At 40.2% G+C, this 24,718-nt stretch overlaps 1 protein-coding gene across 6 annotated transcripts in view; it reads left to right on the forward strand.

Annotated features, from left to right (window-relative positions):
• Window positions 1-24,718, forward strand: part of CACNA1E (calcium voltage-gated channel subunit alpha1 E) — a 587,464-nt gene that overhangs the window by 430,565 nt on the left and 132,181 nt on the right. For all 6 annotated transcript variants that reach the window (XM_053209404.1, XM_053209402.1, XM_053209403.1 and 3 more), the window contains one exon: window positions 5,514-5,617. In XM_053209404.1, the coding sequence (XP_053065379.1) occupies window positions 5,514-5,617 (104 nt within the window). The remainder of the gene's footprint in view (window positions 1-5,513; window positions 5,618-24,718) is intronic.

Below are 24,718 nucleotides of genomic sequence, written 5' to 3' on the forward strand. Positions count from 1 at the left end.
CCTATCCTCCTTTTTCTCTTACGTGCCCCCTCCTTCTTGGCACTTCTTAATCACCTTTTTCTCCTCTTTGTTTCCCTTCCATAGTAAACCCTTTATCTGCCTTTCTGACCTCTGCTGTCTCAGCCAGGGGTTGTGTGTTAGACTATCATGTGATTCTTTTCTCTCAAAGCTTCATTGAAAGTTCCAGGGAATCCTTGCCTGACCACCTAGACCAGATCAAATGCCCCTTTGCATCCCTGCCCAGTGTGGCCCCTTTATAGCAAACAGCTGAAGGTTGTATGTGTATATGTGTTCCTCATCTATTTAATGCAGGTCCCTTGTTGTGCTGTGTTTCACAACAGCCAGCACCTGATGTTGTTTTGCTCATCATTTATCCCCAACACCTAGGAGACTATCTGTCACAAAGTACATGGTCCACAAATTTGTTGAACAAAATATGGGATTCTGGCTCCAAAACATGAACCCCAGGTCCCTTGAGGGTGGAAAAGGAGCTGTCACACTTGGTGCTGGAATTAAGCAGAGGCCAGGGAAGGCCATCCACTGGGGGATTCCCGGTATGCTGCCCTTCGAGTAAGGTGGTACTTGGTGGAGCCAGCCTTTGGCTTCTGTCCCTTTCATTCCCATGCTTGCCTTTCCTGAACTTTCTCTCCCTGGGGTGTCAGCAGAGGCCTTGGACAGATGCTTTTGCTGAGATGGATGGGCTGGCCTTTTTGGAAGCCTACAGTGGACATCCCAACCATGTCTTGACCTGAGATTGGTTGGTGATTCTAAAGATCTCTCCTTGGGACAAAGCCTCTCAGCCTGTCATTCTCCCCTGGAAACTGTTTTTATTCCTCAGGACGTTTGGCAATTCCAGAAACACCTTTGGTTGTCACAGGTGGGGGAGTGCTACTGGCATCTAGTGGGCAGAAGCCAGGGATCCTGCAAATGCACCACATGGGACAGAATTAACCAGAATTACCCTCCAACAAAGAATTATCCAGTCCAAAATGCCAACAATGCCCTGGCTGAGAAACCCTTCTGTAGGCCAGCCCAGGCTCGCCAACAGATGCTGTCTCCAGCCTAGGAAGCCGGTGTGTCCCAGAGACCTTCTCTTTTCCTGAAATGACCCTGGAATCCATATCCTCCATTTCCCCAGTCCCAGCTCACTCAGTCTCTTGGTGAGACTTGCTCTATGAGAGGCATGTACATAGAAGAGGCCCTCCTCTATGAAAGGCATGTACATAGAAGGAAAACAGTATATTCTCCAGAGCCCTGTGGAACCCTGATAGAGACCTGAGTTCAAGGGTGGGGGCTTGGCTCTGCATATACAGCTTCAGCCTGGGAGAACCATTGGACCTCCTCCCTTCATCTTGCTGTCTCCATCCTCTTTCTCCTCAATCCTGCTCCTCCCACCCCACCTTCTACCATTTCCCCCAGTCCTCCAGAGATTAATGTGATAATTGCCATGTGTGCCTGTTTACACAGGGAGTGGGTGCACTCACCACCCCCAATCAGGCAGGTTCCCAAAGGAACACATTTCACGGTGTCAGGACTGGTACCCGCTGAGCACACCCTGTGCAGGCGGGCTGCCACCCCCGACTGCTTTCTCTGTCTGTCATTACCCCCATCATGCGCACGTGTACATGTGTGTGTCACTTGGGGAATCAGCAGGTGAGAAAGACAGCAGTCAGCCTGCCAGTCTAGGGGCTTGGCTGGGTTGGGTGGGAGGAGAATGAGTGCCTTAAGTAAGAGGACATTGCCCCAAAGAAAAACACTGTTCTGTAATGGCTGACAAAGAGTAGGTGTTCCATGAATGGTGGGGAATGAAGAGGCTGGCACTCCTTGTGCAGCCTTCTTTGCAGGGAGGAGCCTGGTTTATACTTACTTAGCTGCTCCACAGCAGCGGTCTGGGCAGGGAAGGTTCTACTGTGAGACTCTTGGGCCAGAATCTAGTGGAACATGTTCAGAAGGCTGTGGGTCTCCTTCCCCAGCATCTTGCTCAGAACATTTAGCATGGCCATCGTCCTCTGTTCCTGAAGGAAGAGTCACCAGGGTAAGTAGAGTGTGATGATCCCGCATGCAAGCAGCTTGTCAGAGTCACAGAAGCAGAGGAGTTTGGAGAAAGGATGAGAGAGAGAGAGCTTCTCACCTAGGCAGCCTTCCTCTCTTCCCCCTCCTACTCTGACACAGGCACAGGGACACCTGAGAGAAAACACACTCATAGCTCTGAGATTATTACACTGGCAACTTTCTCCTTGGTGTTCCTGACTCCCGCCTCACATGGTTTCGGGGCTTTTGCTCACTTGAGAGTTGTCGATTACTTTCTTCTTTTTCAATCTCAAAAGACACTTTAGTAGTTGTCTCTCCTCCACTGGATAATTTTAAGGTTTTAATAATGAATCAGAAGGAGATTGGAGTTCTAATTAGCATCAGAAAGAACCATGTCATTGTGGGGGAGGAAAATGGGAAGTCCTTTGCCCACTTCCTGCTGAGCTATGTCCCCTTGTCCTGCTGGATTTGTCATTGATCCACTGAAGGACATGTGAGATGAGGGTGAGGCCTCCTGGTGGGGAAAGATGGGAGGGGAAGAAATGGGAGGAAACCCAAGGGAGAGGAGAAAGGTGTAGAGAGGGTACGGAAAGTTTATTAAAAGGTTTGTGAATAATCTCAGGGCGCTGTCAAGCTGCTTTCTCCAGAAGAACCTTTTAAGCTGTCAGTCATCTGTAATAATTCCCTCAGGGGATAGTGCCCCTGGCCTTGGTGTCCTCCTAGTCTTTCTCTTTCTCTTCCCCTTCCTCCTCTTCTTCTCATCAGACAGGTCCCAATGCCATAGTGGAGGACAGTTTTTCTTAAAAAAACAATTCAGACAAAGCTTGAAAGGAGACCATCAGAATGAAAGTTTTGTGGGTTGTTTTTTTTTTTTTTGATTCATTTTAAATACGAGAATTCTCTTATTCAAATTGTGGTTGTTTATTGAGTAGTTGAACCACACACACTCCATGTGCCAAACACTTCATTAGGTGCCAGGTATAGAAATGAACAGACAGTTAAGATTCTTGCCTTAAGGTGGGTTAAACCCAAACCAAAATATTCTCACAACACGTGGATAAAGAGACACTGTCCTTGTCATTGTTTTTTTCTGGGAGAACTGGGAAGTGTGTTCTAGACTTTGGGCTCATGAGAAGAGTCTTCTTATCCCTGCATTTCACAGGCTGTATTTCCTCATTTGTTAATAGATTTTCTTCAAAAAGAGGGGTTTCATAATCAAGGAAGTGTATGAAATGATATTGAAGTTAGTAATGTGCCTTTCATGAGTCTTCCCACAGGCTAAGGGGAAAGTATAATCTGTTGTGTTTCCTAAGTCTCTTTGGCCACAGAAGCTCATTTTCCACAGAACACATTAACATCTTGCAGATCACTAGCAGTGGGAACGCTTTTTGGGAAATGTTATTCACTCTACAGTGTCTCTGGCAAATCATCACCCAACTGAAATTGCTCTAGCCATCCTCAACCAGTAGCTCAGTCACTCCTGGGACCAAAGACACCTTAACAGTCACAATTTCATCCTTTCCATTGCTGGTACCAACTAATGTTTATTGGCAGCTGAGCCCTGATCTGGGTGCTGGGAGCAGACTTAGTCCTTGTTGCCAAAGAATGCTGGGCCGGGGGCGGGGGGCGGGGGGGGGGGGGGAGCACTCTGGCTAAACCGTATAGTCAATACAACTTCTGGTGCACCACTGGTGAGCCCTCTGAGCTAACCAGTCTTTACAAAAATGTTGCATTTGTAATCATGAATAAAGGTAGAGCTATTTATACATGGATCCTGTGATCCTATCCTTCAGCTCACAGGAAGGACCATGTCTCAACTGTCCCGGAAAAAAAAAAAAAAAAAAAACAGCTTCTTATGTTCTTTAAAATCCCTTGTGGCCCTTGATAACTAGTTCCTCTGCATCTTCTTTCTGATAATCAGGAGCAGTTTTCTTTGAGGTCTGGCCCACATGTTCCCTGCTTGCATTTAACTGATCAGACCTGTTTGAACCAAAGAGTTAGAACTTACAGACTGAATTGTCCCATACAATTCAGAGGGTGTTTGTTTTTAACTTATATTCTGCTTCATTTGCAATCATCCGTCTCTGAACAGTGTGGGGGCAAGACAAAAGATACAAGTTTGGTGAAAGAGGTTGTCTTAAAAGCTATTTTTAATGGAAACTTCTACTGTGCAGTGATAGCTTCCATGATCAGTGGGAAGCTATATTCTGTGGACTGACATAATTCAATAGGAGGCAGAAAGAAAATTAGATAATTTGAGAGAAAAGAAAGAATGTCCTCAGAGACCACCAGAAGCATGAGGGCAATGAATCAAACATATGTTTGTAAAGCTTAGCAGTGAGAAGAGGAAAAGGTAAATCACAGGGATAAGAAGCATTTTGTCATAGAAATTCTGAGTTCAGATCTTAATTTTAGTAATTTAGCCTGTGAATTTTAGTCATGGCATTTGACTTTCATGGCGTTGTTTCTCCAGTGAATTAAGAATAAAATATCTTTTAATTGTTTCAAATGGGTATTACAGTTTGCATGTGAGGGGCTCGTGTGGGGTTGGAGGGGGATTTCCAAAGCCTGCATATATAAAATGCAATTCAAGGAGACTGTTTAGAAAGATTTGGGATTGATATTATGGGGAGGAAGGGTCAAGGTGAAGTTTAGTTGAGAGGCTGAAGTGTTAGAGAAGACTTTTCAAAACGCTCCCAAACGGTTCCTAGGTCCTAATAAGACATCCTGCCAAGGGTTGCTTCTTTTGGCTAAGCCATGTGGTGTAATCCTCCCTCAGCCTCTAAGTATTCAGGGGCCATGAATCTCACTTGTAGTATAAGAATCCAGAATATGGATTTCCAAGCATTTTTCACTTCACTGTGTGTTCGGATTAGAGAGAGAGGAAAGGATTGATCTTTAAATCTAGATTTATTCCTTATTCTGTCCAGAGCCTTGTTGGGCCCAAGCCTGAGCCCGCTCTGTACTATTGGACTGTGATAGAAGAAAGAAAGAGTGCAGGGTCAAGGACTGAGCAGGATGTGGATGACAATAATGTGTCCCAAGCAGTCCTGTCCAGGCTTTTGCCAGCATCCATAGAGTAGATGGACACAGCTTGCCTCTGATTTTTGAGAATTTGCCCAATTTAGACTGCAAAAGCTTAGAACCCACTTCGTTAAACACTATAAAAACCAGCAATTGTTTGTATGATCTTGGAAAAGTACTTGACCTCTCTGGGTTCAGTTATCTTCGCTGTTAAGTAAGGGTGTTGGACCGCTCCTACTCAGGGTGTTGTGTGAGGCTAATGCAGTGTCCTGTACTGTGTACATGGGAGAATATGAGTTAACCCACAATAATACCAAACTGGGAATAAAGCAGGCAGTGTTTAACTGTATTGCTCTGTGCTTGTTATATCACCCTATATGTGAAACTTCAAGAATGGAAGCCTTCTTCTGGCACATGGTTTTGGTAAAATATTAAGGAAGCGTTATTCTTTCTTTCAGACCAATGATGCCTTAGGAGCCACCTGGAATTGGCTGTACTTCATCCCCCTCATCATCATTGGATCCTTCTTTGTTCTCAACCTCGTTCTGGGAGTGCTTTCCGGGTAAGCCAGATGTTCCTCTCTCCTCTTAACTTCTTTCCAACTATAAACTAATGCTCTGGACTACTGGCCAGTTCATTCATTTAACCTCCCTTTAGGGCAGCCCCTGTGTGAGGTGCTATTCGAGATGCTGGAAATGCAGTAGTGCACATTGTTTAATCGTCTTTATTTTTCTTATGAGTTAAAAAAATATTTAAGCCAGGTACAACATGGAATATAGTATCCAGTGAGAGTTCATTGATTCATATACATCCTTTCATTCAGTCATTCAGCAGTCATAGATCTTCTTTGTCCAACACCAAGCTAGCTGTGAGGGATGTGAGGTTGAATAAGATAGAGGTTTTACCCTCAAAGATTCCTACTCTATCATTTATTGAACATCAAATTCCATATTTGTAGCTTGGATGAGTGTACATCAGTCAGCAAGTACTCAGTGTCTAAAGCCATGGTAAGCATAGCAAAGAGCACATAAAGTCTAAGGCATGGTTCCTATCCAACATGGATAGAACTGGAGAGTGTTATGCTAAGTGAAATAAGTCAGGCAGAGAAAGATACCATATGTTTCAGTCATATGTGGATCCTGAGAAACTTAACAGAAGACCAGTGGGGAGGGGAAGGGGACAAAAATGTTAGAGACGGAAGGAGGCAAACCATAAGAGACTCTTAAATACTGAGAACAAACTGAGGGTTGATGGGGGGTGGGGGAGAGGGGAAAGTGGGTGTGGGCATTGAGGAGGGCACCTGTTGGGATGAGCACTGGGTGTTATATGGAAACCAATTTTACAATAAATTTTTATATATAATAAAAAATTATATATATATATGTATATATATACATATATACGTATATATATATATATATATAACTGTGTTTTGGGGACAGGGCACAAACATTTAGACAGGGAATGGAGTTCTTTTACTGACTAATATGAGATACAGATAATTTGGGGCAAGGAACAAATCTATTATATAGTCTGAGATTATTAGGAATTGCTTCATGAAAGACTGAGATTTTGCTTGGGACACACAATATGTAATAGGATAAAATAGGATATATGTGAGTGAACATTCCATGAATGAGAGCACCACACCATAAGAAAAATTGAAGAAATGGGACTCATCTTGCAATAGGAAAGGATTATAATGAGCCTAATTTACCTAGAGCATTTGGGAAATGTAAAGTGTAAAATAGAGCTACAACAGGGGTTGATTTTAGAAGGTCTTACATTTTTCTAAGCAAAAATGAATTTAATTTCTTCTCTGAGTAGCATAAGTTCTTCAAATGGAAATTACAAGGTGGTGCTTCTGTTAAACATAGAAGGTTGAGTGAAATTCACCATGTCTTGTAATTCTACTAACACAGGAAAAAATAATTTAAGAAGGGCACAGTGACAGAACAGGAGAGGAAATGACAACAGATGAGAGAGGTCAACAAAATTTTTGAAGGCAGAGAGTAAATGGTAACTGATCTAGTGGTGGGAAAGCTGAGGTTTAACTGCCTTTGGTGAGGAATGCCAATAAAAAGGCAAAATGATTTTCCTTCCGAACCTTCCACAGTCCTGGAAAGCCTCCAGAATTCAAGACACCACATATGTCTGAGAGATGAAATATGGATGGCACTAAAAACAAGAGGATTGGTCAAAAGTCCTCATAAGGAACACTTAGAGGACATCTATCCAACACCCTAGATCTCTATCCCCATCTATCTAACACCCTAGATATCTAGCCCCAAACAAGTCTCACAGGTGACTGCCCTGTCCAACCCCCACCCCAGCCAAAGTCAGAAGACTTACTATCTCTGTAGAGGCTGAATCAAAAATTTGCAATGGTAACATCAGGTGCTTCTGAGGGTAGGGTTGATATGTTGGAATGAAAGTCCACAAACTGAATGTCATGCTTCCAGCCCACATCTGCCTACTCTTAACTCTCAGAAGTGGATCAATCTGGTATGGTAAGGGTTAGTAGGGTTCCTCTGTGGGGAAACCATCCATCTTAAGAGAAGAATATTATGTACTGATACCTGAGGATGGCCAGAGAAACGGTTCCCACCCATTGCCCTCAGTGAGGCTCATATTAGTTTCCTGTGGCTGCCACAACAAATGAACACAACTAAGTGGCTTCACACTGTGAATAAAATTAATTCTCTCACAGTTCTGGATGCTAGAGGTCCAAAATATGGCAGGGTCTTACTTCCTCTAAGGGCTCTAGGGGTGAATTTATTTCCTTCCTTTTCCAGTCACTGGTGACTCCCAAGTATTCCTTGGCTAGTGGCTACATCACCCTGGTCTCTGCCTCTGTGGTCACATTGCCTCCTTGTCTTTTGTCTAAAATCTCCCTGGGCCTCTTTCTTATGAGGACATTTGTCATTGGATTTAGGGTCTTAAGACCCTTAACTTAATTACAACTGCAAGGACTTTTTTCCCAAATAAGGTAACATTCATAGGATACAGGAATTAGGATGTGGACATACATTTTTTTGCAGGGTCATTCAACCCATTACACTTATCATTCTACAAGCTCCAACCATCCACACAAGAGTTTCTAATAAGCTTTTTTGACACTGCTCTTAAATATTAACGCAGAGTAGGGATCATCAGCATTGGAAAAAGATATCCAAAACAAAAGACAAAAACAAAATAATATACAGAAAAAAGGAACTTGAGGGGGTGCCTGGTTAGTCAGTTGAGCATCTGACTCTTGATTTCAGCTTCAGTCATGATCCCAAGGTCATGAAATTGAGTACAGTGTTGGGCTCTGTGCTGAGCATGGAGCCTGCTTAAGATTCTCTCTCTCCCCCACTCTCTCTACCCCTCTCCCTGGCATGCACTCCCTCTCTCTTAAAAAAAAAAAAAAAAAGGACTTGAGGGAATATGAATGATGGAGGGTACAAAAGATAACTCTGTCGAAGAGAAATAATTTTAATCACAAAATAAAAAATAAAAAAAGGAGAACATTTAACAGTTAAGAAGAGCCCTTGGAAATTAATGTAAAATAAATAATGTAAAATTTCCTTAATGCAACATGAATTAATGTAAAAAAATATAAATATGTAATGAAAATAATGAGGAGTAAATGGTTGGAATACAAGATTAATGAAATCACCTAGAAAGTAGAACAAAAATTTTTAAAAAATCAGAGGGTTAGTCCAACATTCAATTTATAAGAGTCCATAAAGAGAATAGGGAAGAGGGCAGGGAGAAACTTACAAGTAAAAATACTAAAAATGTTTCCAGAATCAGTAAACACATTGCCAGAGTAAAAGTCTGTTGAAACATGCGCAAGGATATTCTTTCCAGCATTAGTTTTTGGTGATGGGAAGTTGGAGAGAACCTGGGCATCCACAGTTGGTAAAGTACATGGATCAACTGTGGGATGCATCCCATGACATACTATGCAGCAGTTAGGAGCAACAAATACTATGTACACACGACAACATAGAGTATCTTAAAAGCATAAAATTTAGTGAAAACAAGAAATAGTATAGTATAATGCATGTAAAAATACATACACACAAAATACATAGATTGTAAGAATGAATTCAATAAAAAGTATACATTGAGTACAAGTTTCTCTTGAAAGTAGAGCATTCTTTGTTTTGTTTTTTTTAAGTTTATTTAATTTTGGAGGAGAGAGAGACAGAGTGTGAGCAGGGGAGGGGCAGAGAGAGAGGGAGACACAGAATCCTAAGTGGGCTCCAGGCTCTGGGCTGTCAGCACAGAGCTCGACACAGAGCTCGAACCCACAAGCTATGAGATAATGACCTGAGCCGAAGTCGGACACTTAACTGACTGAGCTACCCAGATGCCCCCTTTAACATAAAATTTTAAAGTAGTTTCAGATGTACAGTCTATTGATTCAACAATTCTACACATTACTTGGCACTTACTATGATAAGTGTAGTCACCATACAACATTATTACAATATAATTGATTATATTCCCTTTGCTGTACTACTTGGCTTCATGACTTACTTGTTTTATAACTGAAAATGTGTAACTCTTAATCTTTTTATCTGTTTTGCACCCCCCACCCTGCTTACTTCCCCTCTCTGACAACCACGAGTAGTCTATATTTAAGAATCTGGTTTTTGTTTGTTTTTTCATTTGTTTTGTTTTTTTATATTTCACATGTAAGTGAAATCATGTGGCGTTTTTCTTTCTCTGACTTATTTCACTTCACATAATATACCCTATGTCCATCCATGTTGTCACAAGTGGCAAGACCCCATTCTTTTTTATAACTTAGTAATATTCCATTGTCTATGTATGCCACATATTCTTTATCCATTTCTCTGTGGATGGACACTTGAGTTACTTCCATATCCTGGCTGTTGTAAATAGTGCTGCAATAACATAGGGGTGCTTATATCTTTTCAAATTGGTGTTTTCATTTTTTTGGGGTAAATATCTGGTAGTGGAATTAATGGATCATATGGTGTTTCTGTTTTTAAATTTTTGAGGAAACTCCATATTATTTACCACAGTGGTTGAACCAACTTACATTCCTACCAACAGTGCACAAGGGTTCACTTTTCTCCTTGCTAACACTTCTTATCCTTTTTGCTACTAGCCATTCTGACTGGTATGGTATGATACCTAATTATGGTTTTGACTTTCATTTCTTTGATTAGTGATGTTGAGCATCTTTGTGACTGTTGGCCATCTGTACATTGTCTCTGGAAAAAATGTCTATTCAGATCTTCTCGATTTTTTAATCAGATTTTTATTTGGTGTTTATTTGAAAGTAGAGCATTCTTGTGAAAACTTTCATATACCAATGTGGTGTAAAACAAAGAAACAATTACCATTTTGTAAAAGCAAAATGCTCTTTGGATTTTTTTCAGTTATCAAAAATATGTACTAATGTGGGTTTTTCATGAAAGTGAAGTGGTGTAAAGTAAACTTTCAGATAGCAGAGGAAACCTGTCTATTGTAAGGGCAGTTTGTATAGCAGAAATATGGGAAGAGGGTATGGATATAAAAGGGAACAAATTAATTTAATTAATTAATAATAAAAATGCCCACTGAGCATTTGACACAACTAATGAAAAGAGACCACACACCAAGATAAATCATCATAAAATTTCAGAACATCTGAATAAAGATAATATTCCAAAAGCTTCTGGTTATTGGGAAGGCAATATATTTTAACAACAAACAATCAGGAGTTAGGGTGGCTTTGGGCTTCTCAATGATACTTAAAGTTAGAATTGAACAGAGAAGTTCCTAAATATTTCTGAAGGAAAAAAATTTCCAAGATAGAAATCTATACCCAGCCAAAATAGCAATAATTTCTGAGAATAGAATGGCAGTATTTTGAGACTGTCTTTCTGAAGAAGTTACTGGAGAATGTGAATCTCTAAAAATAAGGAATTAATTGAAGAAAGAGAAGGACATGATATTCATGCAAACAAGGGATTCAATAGAGAAAACAGGCAAAGGGGATTCGAGGATGATTATGAAGGGAAGTCTACAATGATAACTGTCAGAAGACCTAGAGAGCAGCAAATTCAGATTTGGATAGGATGACAGAGAGCTTAAGAATGATATCTTTAAGGAAAGAATTAAGCAAGTTATTCCCTGATGTACATTGTATTCAGAAAAGTTCAAAGGTTTTGTGAAGATTATATATATGAATGTATAATTTATATATATGTGTATATATATAAATGTTTGAATTGTGTATAAACATATTCATATATATATTTATATGCACACACCTCCATATGAGCAACTCCACAAAATACAAAAGGGTTACCACTAGAGACATGTAAGCATAGTAAGTTAGTTTTGTGTGTAGCTGAGCCTTAATGGATTGTGAAATGACCCCGTATGGTGTTATAATTGCCTTGAGAGGATGGGGGAAGATAAATAAGGGGAGGGGAAGGGAATGTCAAAGACTAAAATCTTAGGTTCCATAGTGAGAAAGTCTTTAAGCAGTATCCTAAATTGAAAAATAGGGGTGCCGGGGCCCCTGGGTGGCTCAGTCGGTTAAGCGTCCGACTTCGGCTCAGGTCATGATCTCGCGGTCCGTGCGGTCCATGAGTTCGAGCCCCGCGTCGGGCTCTGTGCTGACAGCTCAGAGCCTGGAGCCTGTTTCAGATTCTGTGTCTCCCTCTCTCTCTCTCTGACCCTCCCCCATTCATGCTCTGTCTCTCTCTGTCTCAAAAATAAATAAACGTTAAAAAAAAAAGAAAAAAAAAAGAAAAAAAAAAAAAAAGAAAAATAGGGGTGCCTGCATGGCTCAGTGGGTTAAGCAACCAACTTTGCCTCAGGTCATAATCTTGCAGTTTGTGTGTTCAAGCCCCACACTGGGCTCTGTTCTGACAGATCAGAGCCTGGATCCTTCTTCAGATTCTGTCTGTCTCTCTCTCTCTCTCTGCCCCTCCCCCACTCTTCCTCTGTCTCTCTCTCAAAAGTAAACAAACATTAAAATTTTTAAAGATAAAGAAATATCAATTATGGAGGTATAATATTAAAAAATTAAAAAAGGATACTAGAAAAAAATACAGGTACAATTTACAAATGATGGTTTCTGGGGAGTGAGAGTCAGGGGTGGGGAGAGGTGTGGCAGTAGATGGCTATCTCTTCATGATAAGTTTTTAAAAAATATTTGAGTTTAAAAGTCAATGTGCATACCTTGAGAAAAAATGTGCATACCTGTATATGCAGTAAAATTACTGCATATACAGAAAAGTGTGGGGTGAAAGGAATATATAAGACCATTCATCTAGCATCAGTGGGGGAAGCATTGACATGGAGAGACACCAGATTCACTAGGATTAAGAAGGAAATGACCATACTAGTCCAAGTATGTGGTATTGAGAGCCTGTGGTGACTTGTGAAATGGTTATGAAATAAAAGCAGGAAGCACTGTGAAGACATTCTTAATACTGTGCATCTTGAGTGGAAAGTCATAAGATGTAATGGGACTTCTTATGTATTTACTCATTCAGTGAGCATTTATTGACATCCTTTATGTCCAAGCACTGCTCTAGGTCATTTGCTGCATATTGCCTGTACCTACAACTCAGATACTATCTCTCAGTGACTACGTATGGAAGGAGCTTGACCATAGACTTCATTTGTCATGTATTTATGCAGAGGGGATAATCTCTTATTTATGTAATCTTACTTGATGTTCTTTATCCCTACTTGTTTCCAAAGTGTGTCCATGGTTAATTTAGAAAATTCAAGCCCTGTTCTTACTATTTGAAGAGGGAGGGAAATAGATGCTATGTGAACAAATCAAACATATTCCAAATAAGGCTTCTATATGGGTTCAAGACATACTTTAACAGAGCTAGAACTAGGACAGAGCACTGCCCTCCAGGACAATTTCTATGTCTAACTGTATCCAATCTATAGACCATCTCTGGTTTGGAGTTGTTTCTTTTAGTTCTCCTACGTCCTTCTCTGGATGGGAAAGAGTGGCACATTGGTGGAAGCGTGATCTTTTGGCATGTGACAGTCATGAGTGAGACCCTAATCTTGCCACTTACCAGCATTGTGCATTTGGATAAATTACTCTGAGCTCACCTCCTTCTCTGTAAAATGGGATAGTAATGTCTTTCATTGACAGAGACCTAGCCCAGGGTCTGGCGTCGAGTAGCCATTAGCTCTTATGTCCTTTGATAATACTGACATTCATTTTCTCCACCTGTTAGGTCTAGGTGACTATCATCTGAGTAGCAGCCTGTGATATTTTGTGTGAACAGGCTGTGAGATCATCAGCTCCCCTCTGATGGGGAGACAGCCTCCTCAGGTTGGGAGATGAAACAGACCCGGGATGGCATATGTCTCCTTAGCACTTCTGGAGTAGCCTAGGAAGTGAAAACAGCAGCTGGGAACAGCTGGTGTAAATAAATTCTGACATTTAAAAGAGTGTTAACAATAGGGGCCTTACAGGCTGGGAGTGAAATATTTCTGTCCCTGTTTCTTTTTCACATTCTGATGCTCAACACATATGGAGTTTTACCAGTGTCTGCAGAGGGTTTAGCAGTAGCTAGTTCTGTGTACAGAGGGCCAAGGATGCTCTCTTCTGCTTGGTCTGGTTCTCACATGCCTCTGGAGGGGATGTAGACTTTCTCTTTTGAGTAAGCAGTTGGTTGGGAGTTGCACTTGAAAGCTAGAGGAAAGCTCTGGAGATTTTATTTCCAGGGGACATGTTCCCAGTGACCTGAAGGCAGTTTGAATGTTATATGAGAAGGCTTTCCTAAAGCAGAGAAAGAAGACAGTGGAAGGAAGAGCCCCTATGTTGGGCAAGTGACGAGATGAGTCTGAGCGAGAGGGGGCAGGCAGTCTATGCCAGTGCTCATGACTCACTGGATACGAAGTGTGCAAGTAACTGAGCCACCCATCTCAGAGGCATGGGACTCAGTGAAAGGAGGGCTGTGAGGTAACTTGGTCATCCTCAATGTATTTAAAGAGGAAGTATAGATAGAAGCATTGCAGTGTTTTTACTTGTCTCAGAGGAAATGGGATTTGATGAAAACCATTAGCTTAGGCTTGAAGAGAAGCAGAGCTTCCTGTCTCCATGGAAACAAACCAGAACTGCATAAGCACAGGACTACAGGGCAGAAGGCGCACACAAACAGAAAATGGCCCTAAGCTAGCCCATTGCCTCTATCCACTGCTCCCAGGGCTTCTGGAGGGAGGAAGGTAGGCTTGGGGGAGCAGTTGTGCTGTCTCCAAACTGGGACAGGGACAGCCAGGCCAGAGATGCTTACAAATGCACACCGGAAGCAATTGGAAACTTCATGTATGTAAAGCGTGTCATAGTTTTCAAAGCATCTTTGCTTCCATGTGTTTTTAAACGTATCATGTGGCCTCCATTCAGGAATATTGACAACATGGCACAACTAGAGAAAGGCTGCTGAGGGTTAGCCTAGAGTATCCTGTCCATACAGACTTTATTGTGAGTTTTAATCTGCACATGCATTCACGCACACACTTATTCACATACACTAGTCTTCATGTACACAGGGGTACATACAGGGTATAAAATGCCAAGACCCACTGTCCAGATCCTCTTGCCCTAAGGACTAATGGGGAGTGGTGAACTTTCCCTATTAGAGGAGGAATTCTTCTGGTTCCATCTCTTGAGTGAGTGGAATGGCTCCCATAACAAGCATGGTCACAGCTGTCTGTCTGTCCTGCCACCAACTCATTTGCTGAGTGTGTTTGAGAATTAAGTGCAATTCAGCAAATGCTTATTGAGTATTTACTATACACAAGACACTTTGCTAGACTGAGATCACAAAGATAAAATAAGGAGATTGTAGATTGATTAAGGAAATAATTTAAAATATATGTAATGGAATCTAAATTCAAACAGATCCAGGGTTTTAGCCCTATCCAAAGCAATTCATTTAATATATATACCATATATATTTTTTTAAGATTTGTAGATGTCACATATTTTGAGCACCTACTATCTTGCAAGGCATAACTGAGGATACAAAATTGAATAGGACCTAGGTCCTGTCCAGAAGGAAGAGACCAACAAGTGTATCTTCAATATTAAACTTTGGATCTCCTGAATCACCTGTCATTGCTTCTCTTTGGATATTAGAAGATGGCACCTCAGTATCTCCCAGACCTGACTTGTGTGTAGGTGAACTATACGGTAATTTTCCTGCCGGGATTCAGACACTGGAATCAACCATAGAAATTCATTATTCATGCAGCTAATGTTACTGAGTTCTTGCTGTACATCACCTGCTTCTAGGGGCAGAGGATCTATCAAACAAGGACAGAGAGCTATTACCCTCAAGGAGCTTGTAGTCTAAGTAGAGAGACAGCACAGGGAAAGCATTTAGATTAGAAGAGGCAAAGATCAGTCAAGGCCAAGTGAAGAAATTGCCATTGAGACGTAGTTTATTTATTTATTTTTTTAAATATATGAAATTTATTGTCAAATTGGTTTCCATACAACACCCAGTGCTCATCCCAAAAGGTGCCCTCCTCAATACCCATCACCCACCCTCCCCTCCCTCCCACCCCACATCAACCCTCAGTTTGTTCTCAGTTTTTAACAGTCTCTTATGCTTTGGCTCTCTCCCACTCTAACCTCTTTTTTTTTTTTTTTCCTTCTCCTCCCCTATGGGTTCCTGTTAAGTTTCTCAGGATCCACATAAAAGTGAAACCATATGGTATCTATCTTTCTCTGTATGGCTTATTTCACTTAGCATCACACTCTCCAGTTCCATCCACGTTGCTACAAAAGGCCATATTTCATTTTTTCTCATTGCCACGTAGTATTCCATTGTGTATATAAACCACAATTTCTTTATCCATTCATCAGTTGATGGACATTTAGGCTCTTTCCATAATTTGGCTACTGTTGAGAGTGCTGCTATAAACATTGGGGTATAAGTGTCCCTATGCATCAGTACTCCTGTATCCCTTGGATAAATTCCTAGCAGTGCTATTGCTGGGTCATAGGGTAGGTCTATTTTTAATTTTCTGAGGAACCTCCACACTGCTTTCCAGAGCGGCTGCACCAATTTGCATTCCCACCAACAGTGCAAGAGGGTTCCCGTTTCTCCACATCCTCTCCAGCATCTATAGTCTCCTGATTTGTTCATTTTGGCCACTCTGACTGGCATGAGGTGATATCTGAGTGTGGTTTTGATTTGTATTTCCCTGATAAGGAGCGACGTTGAACATCTTTTCATGTGCCTGTTGGCCATCCGAATGTCTTCTTTAGAGAAGTGTCTATTCATGTTTTCTGCCCATTTCTTCACTGGGTTATTTGTTTTCCAGGTGTGGAGTTTGGTGAGCTCTTTGTAGATTTTGGATACTAGCCCTTGGTCCGATATGTCATTTGCAAATATCTTTTCCCATTCCGTTGGCTGCCTTTTAGTTTTGTTGGTTGTTTCCTTTGCTGTGCAGAAGCTTTTTATCTTCATAAGGTCCCAGTAATTCACTTTTGCTTTTAATTCCCTTGCCTTTGGGGATGTGTCGAGTAAGAGATTGCTATGGCTGAGGTCAGAGAGGTCTTTTCCTGCTTTCTCCTCTAAGGTTTTGATGGTTTCCTGTCTCACATTCAGGTTCTTTATCCATTTTGAGTTAATTTTTGTGAATGGTGTGAGAAAGTGGTCTAGTTTCAACCTTCTGCATGTTGCTGTCCAGTTCTCCCAGCACCATTTGTTAAAGAGACTCTCTTTTTTCCATTGGATGTTCTTTCCTGCTTTGTCAAAGATGAGTTGGCCATACATTTGTGGAAAGAATGAGTAATGGTTGACTAGAAGCAAAAGGGAGGACATCCCAGCAGGTTAGTAGTCAAGAAGGTATAAAAGGTATATTCTGAGTAACTTGAATGAATCAAGTCAGGAAAAGTAGTGAACATGAAACTAGAGGCAAAGGCAGAGGCTCATCATGAAGGGCTCATTATATGGGCTAAGCTAATGAGTTTAAATCTGATTCCGGAAGCTCTTGGGAGGTTCTCAAGTTTTAAGCAGGGAAGATGACCAGTTTACAATCAAAGATGATCATCCTGAACATAAGGGAAGGGAAGCAAAAATAATGTAAAAACAGGGAGGGGGACAAAACACAAGAGACTCTTAAATACGGAGAACAAACAAAGGGTTACTGGAGGGGTTGTGGGAGCGGGGATGGGCTAAATGGGTAAGGGGCTTTAAGGAATCTACTCCTGAAATCATTGTACTGTTTGCTAACTAACTTAGATGTAAATTAAAAAAAATAAGTTAAAAAAAAAAAAGATGATCATCCTGAAGAAATTATTTAGAGAAACAAGACTGAAGACAGGGAGACACTTTAGGAGCAAAGCGGAAGAAGCAGTGAGGCCCAAAGCAACCCAGTGGTGTGGCTATGGACAGGATGGGCCAGATCCAAGAGGTGTTGGTTAGACAGCATGTGCATGTCTTGGTGACTGTTTGGGTGTATCTGAGTGTGGACTGGGGGTAAAAATAAGAGGGAAGTCTCTTGGACTGCTTCTAGATTTCTGAATTGAGCCACTTTGTGGCTAGGGGAGAACACAGGACAAAGAGGTTTTGAGGGAAGGAGGATAGGTTTTAGATCTGTTGAGTTGGAGAAATCATAACACACTTTACACCTGTTGGCTAGTTTACAGCAGTAATATAGGGCTTGTTTCAGGTTGATTTTTTTAAGCTGTAATTTTTTGAGATTGTGCTATACATTGAAAATTACACCAATGCCATGACACACATTGTTTCATTTAATCCTCACATGACCCTATAAGGTATTACTATCTTCTTTTATGAATAGGGTAACCAAGAGGGAAGTTTGGTAATTTGCCTAAGCTCACAAAGCTGTTAGGCAGCAGGTTCAGAATCTGGAAATGAGAGCTGCCATGGCCAAACACCTATGCTGTTAAACACATCCTGCATATGGTAAATGTCGTTTTTGGAAGGAAATTAGCTGGCATACAGAACAGCACATCTTGATGGAAATGAAGGGGTCTTTGGTGGTTGGCAAGACATGTAGAACTTTCTGGCCCTGCAGACAGAGATTTTATGTTCAACACCAGTAATCACCAGAGTAGTGTTCGAAGTCCCTCCCTTGACTACAAGGACCCTTTCTTGGATGAGTTGTGTGACCATGAAGGTCACATATAAAGCTATGAGAGCTTGTTGGCAGCATCTGCATTTCCCCAAGACACTGTTTCGTATATCAGTTGTCAGAGTTGTATCTTAGATTGTGATAAAAATTATTTGAGGTAGAACGGACTGTAAGAGACTATAAGTGACCTCTGTGTTACAATCGAGGAAACCTGAATAGAAAGTGAAGCAACTTGCCCAAGTTATAGTCAGCTATTTAGTGGAGGATCTTGACTGGAACCTAGGTTCTCTGGCTCTCTGTCCAGAGTGCTTTCTTCCTCTGTACAATAGGTGTAGTTTAGTAGTAAAATATGGACACTGTAAACAGTATATCTGGGTTTGAATCCCATCTCTATTACTTGTCATCTTTGTGAACTTAGACAAGTCACTTCATATTTTCATACCCTTAATTACCCAACTGCAAACAAGGATACTAGTATCCACCATGTAGGATGGTTGAGAAAACTAAATCAGATCATGCATGTGAAGTGTTTAGTACCTGGGAGAGAGTTAATACTTAATCAGTGTTAGCTATTAATAGCAGATTTCTTCTCTCCAGAACCTAGTCTACACCTCAGAAGGTAGAGCTGGGAAAGAGCTATTCTTCTTACCTACCAAGTAACCCCTCTGAGTCAGTTACAGGAGCTGAGATGTTTTGGGATACCACTGGTAGGGCTAATTGACTATGGCACCCTTCAGGGAATAGTAATAACATACCAGTGGACCACATGCTTGTGCCCCACATGTGGCCATCACCTTAGACATTCCTCTTCTTGCAGTTTCTTGGAAATGCCCTGGACTTTCTGCCTTCTGCTCCTGTGGTCTAGAGTAGGCCCCTGCCCCTTTAGTTTTCCTTGTTGAATTCTTGCCCTCACAGCCTGTTTCAACTTTGACCTCTTTCATGAGATATTTCCAGATCCATACCCCTCCTCCCATTCTTCAATTAGGATTAAAATCTTCCTCCCATATACTCTCATAATACTATGCATCTGTCTATTATAGAATCTATTACTCATAATAACATGCAATTTTGTTATAGAACTTAATAATATTCAAGACAAGAGCTAACATTTATTGAAAGCTCGTCATCTGCCAGATGCTATGCTAAATACTTTATATACATTATTTCAGTTAATTTTTATAACAGCCTCATGAGTAAGGTACTGTTGTTAACCCCAGTTTATAAATGAGAAAATGGAGGCTGAGAGACTTTGAGCCATGCCTAAGGCTGCACATTTAAGTGAGTGGAGTGTATTGGAGCCATAAATGTTCCTGCCACCTGTTAGTTTTTGTTTCTTGTGCTAGAGATGGCTTTCCCTGTAATTGGATCTCTCCTAAGATCTTAGTGCCTGGTTCTTGGCTCAATAAATAATTGCTGAATTGAAGGGAGATCCAGTAACACCAGGCCCCTCTTAGAGGATGCCATACACCCTGTGACTTTCTGGAGAATAATATTGCAGAGATGAAGGAAGATGCTGGTATCTTAAAAGTAAGGAGCATAGTCACTGGCACTGGAGATCCAGATGGCAGCCTCAGAGAGACTGTTTATTCTGCACAGTGATGGCCCCTACCTGCATCTTCCAGACAAGTAATTGTCTCACAGTGAGCAGTTTTTTCATGTGGCTATTGCTAGTAATATTTTTTTTTAGTTATTGATCATGTTCCTTGCCACTTTCTTATTGACATGTTTATCTTTTTCATATGAACTTAAAAGACCCATTTGTTTAGCAAAGATATTAACCTTTTTTTATCATATGTAGCAATATTTAGGGAATAAATAATTGCTTTTCAAGGATAGTTAAAGTTGTTATCATATCAGGAGTTGTGGGCAACTAAGTCTGTTGGAAGCAGAAAAAGACTATAAAATGGTTATTCTTTTTAAATTTAGAGCACTTCATTTAGAAAGCATTCCATATGTGTTCTTTTGTTTGATTCTCACAGTGGTCCTAGGAATTGTGTTACCATTATTTTAGAAATAAGGATATTAAAGCTCAAAGTGATCAAGTATTATGCCCTAAGTCATAAATCTGAAAGTGTGGTATTCTGGTGTGGTGGAAGCCAACCATCGTATCCAGAAAGGTCACCTTCCAGGGGCTGGGTCGAAGTGTTCAGGGAAAATAAACAGAGAAATCAGTAAGTAGGACAATCAAGATAAATTATCAAGATGAGGGACTGTTCTATCCGTACTCACCATTTTATAGAGACATTTGAACTATTATATTGGGACTTCATTAGGTGCCTATTTGGTGATGTTGAGACAGTAGCCAAATATAAAAAGGCCTGATTGTGTTTTGAAGAATTTTTTACACATGGAATTTCTGGTTGGCTAAGTTGTTAAATTTTTTTTTTTAACGTTTATTTATTTTTGAGACAGAGAGAGACAGAGCATGAACGGGGGAGGGTCAGAGAGAGAGGGAGACACAGAATCTGAAACAGGCTCCAGGCTCTGAGCTGTCAGCACAGAGCCCGACACGGGGCTCGAACTCACGGACCACGAGATCATGACCTGAGCCGAAGTCGGACGCTTAACTGACTGAGCCACCCAGGCGCCCCTAGTTGGCTAAGTTCTTAAATGGCTGAAACAATTGTGTCATCTCTTCTGCCACACCCTAACTAACTTCGTACAGATTCATCCTTTAATACTCTGATACCTTTATTTAATGTGTGTATATGTGCAGTGTGTGTATATACACACTGCACATATGCACACATATTTATATACATACTTAATACATACACATATTTTCACATGTTTGTGATGCTTTGTATTCATGCTGCAACTCTAATGCACACACATACTGTTCTTCAGTTTGTCCTTCCATGAAGTACTTAAGGACCCAGCAGAAGACTGTACCATTCTGAATTCACCTTGAACAGCATACACTATATTGTATACTTGTACAGTATATTTAAGCCTATTCCAAGAATGTTTCCACTAAAAATCCCATTTTTCTTATCTGTTTTTCAGAAGAGGAGTTAATGTTTACTTAATAGAATAATATAATATGAAATAATGTTTAAGAAGATGGCTTTGCTAACATACAGACCTGGATTTAATTTCCTGTCTGCCACTGAGCTCCAAAGAGTACCTCTTTTCTTAGATATCCCTTAGGCATCTCACATTCAGGATGCTCTAAAGTGAATTCATTGTCTCATTCTTCTACCCTAAACTCAGCACTCTCCCTTTGTTACCTTTTACCACATTTATTACACAAGATACCAACCTTAGTTAATGCCTTCTTTTCACTTATTCTCTGCATCTAATTGCTCATCAAGACCTGCTGATTCCACCCTTGAAAGGTTTCATGAACTGTATCCTGGATTGTAGCAATTGTCTCTTTAAGTACTCTCCTTACTGGAATCTGGCCTGTTGTCCATCACCAAAGCAGTCTTTCCAAAGTAGACATTTAATTACATGATTTGTATATCTTAACTATTTATAATGGCTTCCTATTGCCTAAGTAATGGACTCATTCATGTTTTCACTTGTTCAGGTTTTCAACAAATAGATATTGAACTTCTGCTATGTGCCAGCTAGTGTTCTAGATGCCTGCACAGCAGAGAACAAAACAAACAAAAAGTCCTGTACTCGTGAAGCTTGAATTCTAATATGAGCATATCCAATTGTTGCATATTTTCATTTAGGTAAATGAAAAGGCAAACCCTGTTCTTGAAAAGGAATATTTTAAATCACAAAGATGTTTCTTTCCTCTAACTTTAATATTAATAAACACAAATAAGACTTTCCTTTTTTAAATGTTTATTTATTTTCGAGAGAGAGAGAGCATGCATGCAATGGAGGGGCAGAGGATCTGAAGTGAGCTCTGAGCTGGCAGCAGTGAGCCCAACATGGGACTCAATCTCATGAACCATGAGATCATGACCTGAGCTGAAGTCAGACACTCAACCGATTGAACCACCCAGGGGTCCCCAAATAAGATTTTCACTTTACTAAATTGAAACTTACTTGAACACTTATATATCTAAGAATAACCAGGGTATTGCTTATTGCTTAGAACATGAGGAACAGAGACTTTTTCTACAAGTAGTAAATTATGTTCTAAAGCTATAGTAATTGAAACAATGTGGTAGGATGTAGAAATAGGAGGACCAAAAAGGTGTGTGTGTGTGTGTGTGTGTGTGTGTGTGTGTGTGTGTGTGTATGCATGTCTGTGTGTATATATATATATATGGGTGTATATATCAACACACACACACATATATATGAATTTACAATAGTATATATGTCATTTCAAATTAGTGAAAATGACCTATTCAATAAAAGGTGTTAATCTATGGCCAGCACTTAAAAAGAAAAAATTGAATTAGATCCCTAACTCTCATATCTTATACCATAATAAACTGCAGGTGGAGCTAGTACATATGTATATTTTTTAAGTAAATCATAAAAGTATTCAAAGAGATTATGCACAATTTAAAATTCTTCAAGGGGAAGGCTTTTATAAGGATGATACAAATTAATAAGCCATTAAGGAAATAATTAATACATTTGAATTTGAAAAAATAAAAATATACTACCATAATTCATTAATAAAATGAAAAGACAAAATGAATTAGTTTTGAATTTTATTTTAATTTTTTATTTTAGAGACAAAGCGTGAGGGTGAGTAGGGGAGGGCAGAGGAAGAAAGAGAACATCTTAAGCAGGCGCTGCTCTTAGCATGGAGCCTGTGTGGGGCTGGATCCCACAACCCTGGGACCATGACCCAAGCTGAAATCAAAAGTGGGACGCTCAACCAACTGAGCCACCCAAACGCCCCTAGTTTTGAATTTTAGATTGAGTCTGTAGTGGATTAGATGTAAATTTTTTTAAAGGTGATTGGCTAGTAATAAGACTATAAAAAGATCTGTTTGTGAACAGAAGATGAGGATATCAAGCACTGATGACTGAAATATAAAGAGAAAACTCGTGAAGATTTTAGGTGGTAAAATTGTCAGGATATGGTAAATGAGAGACTGTATTGAGTGAGGAAAGATCATGGAGGATATCCCAAGATTCAGTTGTAAATGTCTTGGAGAACTTTGTTGCCATTTACTGAGATGAATAATAGAGGAGAAAAGAAAAAAAGAAAAAAAAGCTCTTGTTCTGGGAGAAAGATGCTTTTGATTTCAGACAGAGTTTGAGGTCGGCGAGGGCCAAATAAGTAGATAAGATTAACCAATATCTGTGTTTTAAGAACAGAGAGAGAAAAGATGTGACATGCTATCAGGACATGGTAGAGCAAATGGTAAAAATAGACAAGTTTATCCATGGAGGACATATAGGAAAGAAAAAAAACAGAGCCAGAGATAGAGATTTATCAAAAATACTAACTATTAAAGAGTTGGAATATCAAGATTGGTCAAAAGGAGATCATGAAAACACCACATCATGAAAGATGAAGAAGTACACAGTTTCAAAAAGGAAGAAGAAAATCCCAAATGTTGAATGAGTCCTAGAGTCATTTTCAGTCAGTCATCTTCAGTCAGTACAAACATGACTGAAAAATAGCTGTTGAAGTGGGCAATGTGAGGACCTGGCTGGTTTTTAAAACTTTTTTTTTAAATTTGAAATAATAGAGAACCCAGGAAATTGCAAGAAAAAAAAGTACAGAGAACTCTTCATGTACCTTTTACCTGGTTTCCCTCAGTGATAACCTCACGCATAACACCATAGAACAATACCAAAACCCGGAAGTTGGCATTGGTACAATCCAAAGAACTAATTCTGACTTTGCAGGTTTTACATGCGTGTGTGTGTGTGTGTGTGCATGCGTGCACGTGTGTATAGTCTCATGCAGTTTTATCAGGTGTAGAACCTGAATTGTGCAACCACCCCCACAATCAAGATGCAGACATGTTTCATCACCACAAGACTTGCTCATGCTCTCCCTTTATAACACACCATTGTCCCTTAGCCATTCCCCACAACCCCTGGTGACCACTAATGTGTTCTCCATTTCTAATTCTGTCATTTTAAGAATGCCATATAAATAGAATTATATGGTAGGTAACCTTTTGAAATGGGCAGTTTTTTTCACTAGGTAGAATTTCCTTAAATTCTCCCCAGATTGTTCCATGTAGTAATAGCCCATGCCTTTTTACTTCTGAATAGTATTCCATGGTGTGGATGTACCACTGTTTGTTTAACCATAAACCCGTTGGAGGACATTGGGTTGTTTTTAGTTTGGAGCTATTACAGATAAAGTTAGGATGAATATTTCTGCATAGATTTTTGTGCAAACAAGTTTTCTTTCCTCTGAGATAAATGCTCAAGAGTACAATTGCTGGGTCATATGGTAAGTGCATGTTTAGTTTTATAAGAAACTGTCAATCTTTCTAGCATGGCTGTACCATTTGATATTCCTGTTAGCAATATATGAGAGTCCTATGTTTTCCAGGTCCTCACCGGCCTAGCTTAAAAATAAATAATAGACCATGAACATTAATATCACAACTTTATGTTGATATTGTAAGACAATATAAGTAATGTTGGCTAACGATGATTAAATATGTGACTT

Source organism: Acinonyx jubatus, chromosome E4 (assembly GCF_027475565.1).
Source record: "Acinonyx jubatus isolate Ajub_Pintada_27869175 chromosome E4, VMU_Ajub_asm_v1.0, whole genome shotgun sequence".
NCBI lineage: Eukaryota > Metazoa > Chordata > Mammalia > Carnivora > Felidae > Acinonyx > Acinonyx jubatus.